General features: G+C 43.4%; 1 protein-coding gene across 6 annotated transcripts in view; it reads left to right on the top strand.

The window, feature by feature from the left end:
* Positions 1-2,958: 2,958 nt before the first annotated feature.
* The window catches only part of ASAP2 (ArfGAP with SH3 domain, ankyrin repeat and PH domain 2), an 81,325-nt gene continuing 74,481 nt past the window's right edge, over positions 2,959-9,802 (top strand). For all 6 annotated transcript variants that reach the window (XR_001875337.1, XM_017818106.1, XM_017818103.1 and 3 more), the window contains exon 1: positions 2,959-3,128. Coding sequence is in view for 5 of the 6 variants with exons in the window: in XM_017818106.1 (XP_017673595.1) it covers positions 3,003-3,128 (126 nt within the window). In the remaining variant the exon portion in view is untranslated. The remainder of the gene's footprint in view (positions 3,129-9,802) is intronic.

Genomic DNA, 9,802 nt, shown 5'->3' with positions numbered 1-9,802 from the left:
ACCAAATACCTCCTTAACCACTGAAAAATTGTAATAATAAGCAATAGCTGGAAGACACAATATTTGTCATTAGCCGATGGCCTAAAACACCAACAGAAGCAGTGCATTATCCAAACCATTGAGTCTTGATATCAAGTCTAGATAACTTCTAAGAAGTTCACATGTCTTTCGCCTCAGAAAGAGAAGAGCTGAGTCAAATGCACAGTCAAATGCAATGTCAAGCAAAAAGGCCTAGCAGTTTCTTTGGGATGGCAAATTTTTTGATCTATTCAGTTAAAGATCAGAAGATCAGATATCACTGCAATCATCTAACCTAGTCCTCTGTATTAACAGAATATGTAGAACTCAAAGATTCATTGTATGATGATGCTGTCTGTCCTTTTTTTCAGCTAGGATAGAGTTAATTTTCTTCTTAGTAGTTGGCACAATTCTGTGTTTTGAATTTAGTATGAGAATAATGTTGATACCACACTGATCTACTTGTTGCTAAATAGTGCTTACTCTAAATCAAGGTCTTTTCAGTTTCCCATGCTCTGCCTACAAGAAGGTGCACAAGAAGCCAGGAAGATGCATAGCTAGGATAGCCGACCTGAACAGGCCAAACTGATATTCTATACCATTAAACATTATGTTCAGTGTATAAACTGGGGTTAGCCAAGGGAACCAACTGCTGCCTGGGGGTGGGACAGGTATCAGCCAGCAGGTGGTGAGCAATTGTACTGTATATTGTTTGTTTATCTTGGGTTTTAGTCCTTTCTCTCTCTCCTTTTCAATAAAATTATTGTTATTATAATAATAATTATTAGAACAATATTTTATTTTGTTTTCAGTAACAAACTGTATTTAGCTCAACCCACGAGTTTTTTCTTTATTTTTTTGTTCTCCTCCCCACTGTGCAGAGCAGCAGTGAGTGAGTGACTGCATGGTACTTAGTTGCTGACTGGAGTTAAACCATGACACAGTCTCAGTTTTATAGACTCCAATATCAAACTGAAGATGCAACCACCAGAAGCTGCATTGATATGCTACAGATTTGGACTATACCTGATAGAAGAGCTGGTGCAAAAAGCTAAAATCTAATAGTATTTGCCTTTCACGCCCCAAGTTTTTCATCCCCTTCAAAATATCTAAATAAATATTCCACACTGGAAGATTTGGTAGGCAGATTAAGAATGCTAATGTTTACAAGTTGGGTAGTAGTGTGATAACTGTTGCTCTAAAGGTATCACCATCAGCTGGTGCAAAAATGAAGATCACATAATGTAAGATCACATATACTTTTAGAAAGAATGAATATTTATACTCAATCTGGTCACAAATATACTTATTAATGATGTGACATACAAATACAAATAAGAAGTTTTAATGCATTAACAGCAGAACAATTTATACCTGTACATGCCCTACTAACTGAAACATGCACAAGTCTTAACAAGAAGAGTGGCAAAGTTATATGGGGCCAGAAGTTAAAAGCAGAACAACAGTGGCGATTTTTATTGAAGAAAATAAGAACAATTAGAATGGAAAAACTAGTAAGAGTTAAAAAAAGGAAAGAACATGCAGATAGTCACTGTTCATTCATCTGATTTACTACAACCAGTTAAATAAATATGGTTGACAAGCTTCATTATTTATGCTACAGGACCTAGCAAGGATGGCAAAGAGCAGTAACGTCTGGGTAGGCCTGTGGTTATTTATTTGGACATTTTACAAACTGCAGCAAAAGAGTACCTGCTTACTCATCTAAATTCCCTGGAAAGTTTTAAAACACAGTAAGAAAGAATCACACATATAGAAAGCTAATAACTGTATCAACAGAGGGGAGTGAAAGAACCATGGGAGAGTTTTCGTGCCAGAATATGGACTCCCAGAGCTTTCTGCGTGAACAGGCTGGAAGTCCTAAGGGTTTGGGGGCCAAGAGAAAGTACTGTCATGGATCACGTCCCTGTGTTCCCAATGCAAGCAGCACCATTCCCGCTCGGTGACACCCTGTCAATGTCCCTTCTGCCGCATCACTCACGCCACCACTTGGGCTGAGTTTTGCCCTTCCTGCCTCGATTAATCCTTATGGCTTTATACTGAAGAACAAAGCTTCTCCTCTGATATTAGCTCTTCCTCATCGAGTACAGAAAAAGCGTTCTAAGAATTTAGATATAAACGTTACTTAGCCTAAAAGTATTTTTACACGGACCTCTTGGGAACGACAGCATTTCTGAGCTTTCGCTCCTTCGAAACTAGACAGCGAACTCGTAACACAGATTAAACTGTTGAAATACAGATTATGAGCTGTGGGGGAAGCGACTGTTCATGTACCTGCGGGCAGCCCCGGAGGGCACAGTGCGGAGACCCGTCCTGGGGGCTTCTACCTGTTCCCCCTCGCATCAAACAGGCACCGCGCCTCACCTTGCCCTGCCCTTGGGTTTTTGTTGTTAAACACGATCTGAACCACACGGCTGGATTTGTCCTGCCTGTCGCTGGGATCACCCAGACGGCGCCTGCCATCTCCTGTCCCCTCGGGGCTCGGGAAGGACGGCGGGCGGGAGGGAGGGGGTGAGGGAGGGGGCCGCCATCTTCTCCGGGCGAGGGCCGGGGGCGAGTGCGCGGCGGCGGGTCCGCTCCGGGCGTGCGGGGAAGGCAGCTGGGTCGTGTGGCCGCGCCCCCGCCCCGTGTGTGTGTGAGGGAAGGAGGGGGAAAGCGAGAGGGAGAAAGCGAGCGGGAGGGCGGGGTGTGGAGGCAGCTCCTGCCGCTGGGCGTGTGCCCGGCCCCCGGTGCTGCGTGACCGCGCGGGAGGAGCAGGAGGAGGAGTGTGGGTGCGGGGAATTTCCTTGTGTGGCGGCGGAGGAACAACACCGCTCCAGACGGCGGGGCTGCGAGGAGGGCGCTGCCGCCGCCGCCGCCGGTTGCCGAGCGATGTAAGGGGGAGCCCCCCCTGCGCCCTCCCCTCCCTGCCCCCGGAGCCGCCTGCTTTCCCCCTCCCTCCCCTCGCTCATCCCCGCCCCGCCATGCCGGACCAGATCTCCGTGTCGGAATTCGTGTCCGAGACCAATGAGGATTACAAGTCGCCCACCGCCTCCAACTTCACCACCCGGATGGCCCAGTGCAGGAACACGGTGGCGGCCATCGAGGAGGTGAGCCCGGGCGGGGGGCGCGGGGCGCGCAGCCCCCTCCGGCCTGGCTGCGGAGAACAAGGCGCTACCGGCGCTGGCTCCTGCCGCTCCCTCTCCCGCCCGGCCCCGAGCAGCGCCCTCGGCTGCCGCTCGGAGGAAATGGGGCTCGCCCGGGTGGAGAGGGGAAAGAAAAGGAGCGGGGGAAGGGCTGGGGCGCCGCTCCCCCGGCGCGGGGCTCCCGCTCCGCCCTCCCCTCAGCGCACGGCGGGGCAGGGGCGCCCCCCGCCCTCAGCCGCGGGAGCCTGAGCCGGCGCTTCTCTCTCCTGGTGCCGAGGAACCCCGATCCGGGCGGTTCCGTCCGTCTTCGTCCTACGTGGGGGGGAACTTGAACTCTGCAGCCTCCCCCCCCAGAGCCCCTTCCTTCGCAGCGACACCTGAACCACCTCGGCCTCGCCAGCTGCCGAGGGGGACTCGGGCTTTCCCTGTGTGTCCTTTCCCGGCGTGTGTCTGCCTGCCTCCCGGCACAGGTGGGATTTAATCCGCTTCCCAGTTCCCGCACACACAGAAATGCAAACGTACTCCCCCCGGGCACACGGTTTAAGGCAGCCTTCCCTGCGGATCCGATCCCCCAGGGCCGTGCCCGCCCCTCGGTGCGCGGGATCCCGAGCTCGCTGTTCCCTGCCTCCTCCGGGACAGCCGGGCTGCGGGTGCCTGGCGTGAGCCGCTTTTGTCTCGCCAAGAGCCGGTTGTTTTCTGTCTTTAAAGATACTCGGAACGTGCCGTTGAACCTGATGGCGAGAGCCCACCTTCTTCCCTCCCGCGGAGAGTAGCTGCGAGCACTCGAGAGAGGGAGACTATTTTCCCTCCTGTTTCAAATCAGAGGGAAATCTGGGACAGGTCTGAACACAGTGAGAGCACATTCCACATCCCAGTCATACACGCACAATGAAATGAGAAGCGTCTGTGTATCTTGACTCCTCTAGCAGCTTCTCTGAAGTAACTTGTGGGAGGGGGGGAATCTTACTTGTGCTGCAGATTAATTTGCTCCATCTACCTGTTACATCAGTTCTTACAGTGTATGTTTAGTTGATTTGTTTTGCAGTAAGCATATATTTTAAAAAGAGCCTCTTCAGCAAAAAGAATCGTGTCAGTAGTTGATGTCCCCTCTTACAAAAGAACTACCACTAGCAATGGATTATTAATGTGTTTCAAGTGAACAAAACCCAGGTTAGGTCTTTAAACACCCTTTTCAGGATTTTCCTGTTTTGCCAGTTCCCAAAACCACTAAAGCAAGGAATTGAATTGAAAATAATCTTGTTCCTGAGGTAATTTTCTGCCCTGCAAGCTTGCACTTAAATGCCTGGATTTAATTATGCATTATTAACCCGATACTCTTAAGATCAACAGTTCTGTAACAGACAACTTCTTCTTGAATATTTAGAATAATGAATCATTTTAATTGAAAGGTAGAGTTGCTTAATAATTGATTAACACAAAATCGAAGTTGGTATAAGCATTTGGGTCAAAAGCAGTTTTGCTAGATTGAGAGATTTTTATTACAGTTCTCAAAAAAAATTGGTCTTTCTCTAAGTTCCAATTTCTGAAGCTGTATGGTTGCAAAAATGTCATATAATTTCTCAGAAAAAAACATGCAAAAAAGTTCTTTTTCATGTCTGATTATACAAAATTTATATGTGATGGCATGAAATTTGTAACATATCTTAAGGTTTTTTAAAGATTCAACTTACTATGTTGTGGCTTGAAAACAGTTTTTTTTCCGTTAGGGGAATGATATGCATTTAAATATTTGAATTTAGTGGATTGGTATTTGGTTTTTAATGGAACTCAGTTGATATGTTAAATCTTTCTTTGTATCTCTACATATTTCTTTTATTAGATGCTATCTGCTAGCTTAGGTACAAAAATTATATTTTATAATAATGATGATAAAGAATGGGGCTAGTGTCTTACAGATCTAAGTAAAGTTTGCAAGGCAGGAGATGAGAGATTGCAGTGGCAGTAGTTGTTAAAAGTATTGATCTGTCTGGCACTTTTGGCAAAATATCAGCAATTGCTGCCTGTTTGTGCTGCTGTCCTAAAGCATGTGTTGAAATGAGTACTGAATCCTTTTCTTTGTGATTTATCAAGAGCAACAAAGACATTTTCATGGTTTCAGAATGTTGAAATCTTTTTTCAGACTTAGAATTCTTTGGTTTGGAAATACTCAGGTCCTTTAGCATTTCGTGCCTGATTTTTCAGGTTAAATCTGATCCTTGGATAAAAAGCCATCTATAAATTGTGTAATAGAGAAGTCAGGGCTCAGCACTTTTTTTTCTGAAAGGCTGGGCAAGAAGTAGATCGTCAGCTTGTTATGAACTAAGACTTAGTAAAGAATGCATGTAAAAATGTACAGGGAATACAAAGAAGCTGTGCATTTCCAGTGGCACCGGTACTGTGAAGCACTGGTTTCCAGTTCATGCTGCTCTCTTGAAGCAGACAGCACTCTCCTGGAAACTAGGAGGTCTGGCTGTGTATGATCGAGGGAATGTGTTACTTAAAGCAGTTAATAGGTAAGTTGAAACTGGCTGGCTGCTGACTTTGTGTATGCATTGATTTTAACAAGCAACTGTAAGAGCTGGTTTATTAACAAGACAGTTAAGGTTTCGTTTCCCAGAATATTGTATACATTTATTAAATCAATAAATTAACTGGTTAATACTGATACTTAGAGAATGTCTCTTTAGTGTTTTTCCCAGAAAATCTGGTTCTGGAATAGAGTATACAAGTGCCTGCATGAAGCCAGCTCTAGTCTCCCAGGCCTGGTGCTCCCCTGGGAGCTGGGGAGGCAGTGCAGAAGCACAGGATGGGGATGCTACTGTAGCTTGATAGCCTGGACTCCAACTCTATGCAAACACAGATATCTGTTTCCACATCCCACTAGAATGTCTTTTGCACTTAACATTGCTGGCTACCAGTTTTCTAAGTCTGTCTTAGTTAATTAGCAGGTATCTTAATACTGTCTCAAAAGTTTAGTTAATGAGGCCTGGCTTTCAGTGGTGGAGTGGAAGAGGCTTGTTAAATGAGGAAATCAATAAGGTGCTGCACCATTAAAAGTGTATAATTTACCACTATGTCTCTGTCAGCAATGGTATTCCTGTAAATCTGAGTTTGGATTAACTGACCTCTGTTGGTTTCACGATATGGTTGATTCTTAGTATCAGTTGAAAATACTTTTAGTTTTACTGTTTTACGTGGTCATATAGACTGATTACAGACCCTGGATCATGGCCTTTGAGATCACCAGAAGCACCTGCATTGCAGTTTGGGAACTGGTGCCTGTTCAAACACTTAGAGAAAGAGAATATGGTTCTTTGCTGAATCTGATTCTTTGCTCTCAGTAGTGGAAAAGGGATTAGGAAAGGCATGCTTGTGGAACACAAAGTGATTTCAAAGGAAAAGGAATCACATAATTTCTGCATTGTTCTCAGATTAGGATGTTGCTTAGCAAAATGTTGGGAATCTTTAGCTTCTGCTAAAACAAAAGTACAAGTGAGCAATATATGTCATAGGCTCTTACAGGTTACTGTTTAATCTTTACATGTGTGATAATGACTAAGATTAAACAAGTTTTAATTGAGAGAGTGCAGAGCATGGTCACGTGACTGGGGGAGGGGTTGCTTGAAATCGGTAATCTGGTCTGACAACTGCAGTCTTTTTAGTTGGCTGTTTCTGTTAAAGGTCCCAGGATCTAGAAATGTGTGGTGACCATTTTTAAGCTATGAACACTTAAAAATCTTGGTTTAGTACTGCTGTTGCTTAGAACACACACTTCTCTGTTTTATATGCTGTAAGTTAAATAAAATAGTACCTAAACACTAATGAAGCCTCCAAAGTGTCCTAATAGCTGTGATCATTAAAGATATTTAGGAATTAGTTTAAAGAGTAATTTAATGATTAGAATCCAAGAGGAGAACAGAGTGTAGCAGGCTGCTCATGTGCTGAAGATATTTCCATGTAAGTCAGGACTTGGGTTGCAAAGTTTACCTGCCTTAAACTTCGCTGCATGCACAGATTTCCCTATGAAGGGAGGAGAAAGGAAACATTGATAGAAGTTTAATGGTAAATGGAACACCCTCCCCAACATAGTAACGCTTGCCACTGGGGTGAACTTGTTCTAAGAAGTAGACAGGACAAAGATGTGGTGGAAAGATGTAAAATATACAACCTAAAGAAACAGTATAGTGGTACCAAAGATGATCTTAGTTTTCTGGATAGAAATAAATTTCAATTGTTATAGTCTATTTAAAAGCCATTCTCCAGGAATCTTTATAAAAGCTGAGAAATTAATGTTAAAGGCTTAACTTGTAATTTCAGATCTCTGCTTGCCTTTGTTTTATAGGTTCCATTCCTATAAATAGAAATTCAATAATTCTGTTATTTTAAAGACTTTGACTTTAAAAGACTTTGACTTTTTTTTAATTACCATTCCTAGGAATGCTGCATTTCATTTCAGTGTCAAATCCTTTTCTTCCTCACTGTCATTTATAACACAAGTATTTTCTGTCAGAAATGACAACAACTTCTTGCCACCTAAGGCAATCCCACAGTTTTCAGCTGGCTTGGAGAGGCGTAAGGGATCGATGCTTATTGAATTTGACTCCCTCTTGTATGGTGAAATTCTTTAATTCTCTCTGCTCCCTTTTAGTTCTGCAAAGATAATGAGAGCAAGAGGTAATAACAGCTTGGTAGGGTGGGGGAATACAGGTGGTTACACGTAGGTGCTTATGTTTTGCTCATTAGGTTTATAGGTCTGGAGTATTGTTTTCCTTTAGTTTGTGATTGTGACTTGCATTTAAAAGTTATGTGAAGAGGATGTTTCTGTATACTTTGAGAGGCAGTAGGATATGCCACATTTTGTAGTGCATTTTGGGATATTTGCTACTGTTATTTATATAATTCTTTTTAATAAAATATATCTTCGTGCCCACTACAATGTGCTCTTTAGTAGAACATACTTGCACACTTTTCTTACCTCATTATTAAATATAGTCCCATAAATGCACATTGTTTACAACTTTTTTTGTGTTCCACTTCTGCTTCCTTTCTGGAACTATGATCCTCTGCCATCAGCATCCAGAGAGGTTTCTGGAAAAGTCATTACGACACAAATGGCATGATGATTTCAAAAGGAGTGTGGGAATTATTTTCTTTTTGAGAGGAATTTGGAGGATGGAAGTTGCAGAAATACAGGAGCTAAACTGTAGCTTTTCAGCTGGAGCTCATCCATATTTTAAAATAGAGAGTTTAAACCTTAAAGCTTTAAAATACAGACAATGTGCAGTCAGTTAAAGCAGTGTGAAGCCATGTAAGTACATTTCTGTGCACCTTATCCTGGTGCATTCGGTGATGCCTCTGCTTCATATTACTAAATACCCCCATTCCTCATAGGAAGAGCGATGAAAAATATCTACATTTCTGAAGTATTTTACTAACTGGGTTTTTTGTGTTTTGATTTTGCCGTGGTGTTGCTGCATTTCTCAGAACTGTCTATCTGGAGCTAGTGTACTTCATACTGATGCTAGAATAGAGTAAAAAATTCTCCTTAGGTTTAACCCACCTTCACTTCCTTTTCTCGTCTTCGTGTTGTTCTCTGTGTACCATATTGTGCAGCAGTGATAGGTAAAGGTGAGGCCTTTGTTCAGGCCTTGCCAAGTCACGGGACAAAAGCCTAATCTGTGCTCCAAAGTTCTTACAGTCCTTCTGTCAAGTGGACATGGCTGGTGAATACAAGTGAGGAATCCCAGAAAACTTGGTGTACCTGACTAGTGTAGTGTGTTTGTAGCCGAACCACTGTGGTTTCTTTTTATTCATATGTATTAGGGTAGTGGTTCTTAAACACTTTAGTTCAACTCTTTAAGCTATTATTTTTTTTTTATAATTTACACCTCCATATGTGTGTGTATATTTATGCATATATATTACATACAACCATTTCCTGTCTAAACTCCTGCACTGTGGCTTCTGAGTCTCACTCTTGTCAGTCCACGTGATCTGTCTGCCCCACTTGCCCAGAAATGACCTTTCCACCTGAAGCTCCAGAAAAGTTGGGCCTAGCCCTGTTTAGGTTAACTCTTCCCTCAATTGTCTTGGGTATCAAGCTTGTCTATACTTTCTCAATGTTTACGGGTTCTTTGTTTCTCTTAATTTCTTGAAACTCCTGTGCTACAGAGGTTACTGGTGCTTTGTCCTACCTCCAGGGAGGTCCCTGCCTTGGCCCAGCCCTGTCCAAGGTACTGGAGCCATGGCTGGAGCTCAGGTGGGCTTCATGCTAAGCTGGACTGTCTCTCATGGATAGGCCACAGGCAAGTCTTCTATTGTTCTCAGTCCTCACTGTCTCCAAATAAATGTTCTCTTCTCTGTGAAGTTGCTAAGATAGGGAAGAAGCCATGTTATGGTCAGGCCTCTGGCAAGCCAAGACACTGCCTTTTAGAGGAGGAAACAGAAGAGGGAGAGGCTGATATGAAAATGGCCGATTTAAAGACAGGAATAAAGTGGATGTTGTGGAAACAAGTGAACTGTTTGTTGAATAGTTGGGACTCAATTCATTTTGTACTAAAAGCAAAACAAAGAAATTAAAAGCAAGACAAAACAATTAAAAAAATTATTTAGGAAAAAAGTCATTAAACTGAGAGCTG

This window comes from Lepidothrix coronata, unplaced genomic scaffold, assembly GCF_001604755.1.
Source record: "Lepidothrix coronata isolate B3197 unplaced genomic scaffold, Lepidothrix_coronata-1.0 Scaffold65, whole genome shotgun sequence".
Classification (NCBI taxonomy): domain Eukaryota; kingdom Metazoa; phylum Chordata; class Aves; order Passeriformes; family Pipridae; genus Lepidothrix; species Lepidothrix coronata.
The sequence above is the reverse complement of the archived record's forward strand: the minus strand, read 5'-3'. Positions and strand labels throughout refer to the sequence as shown.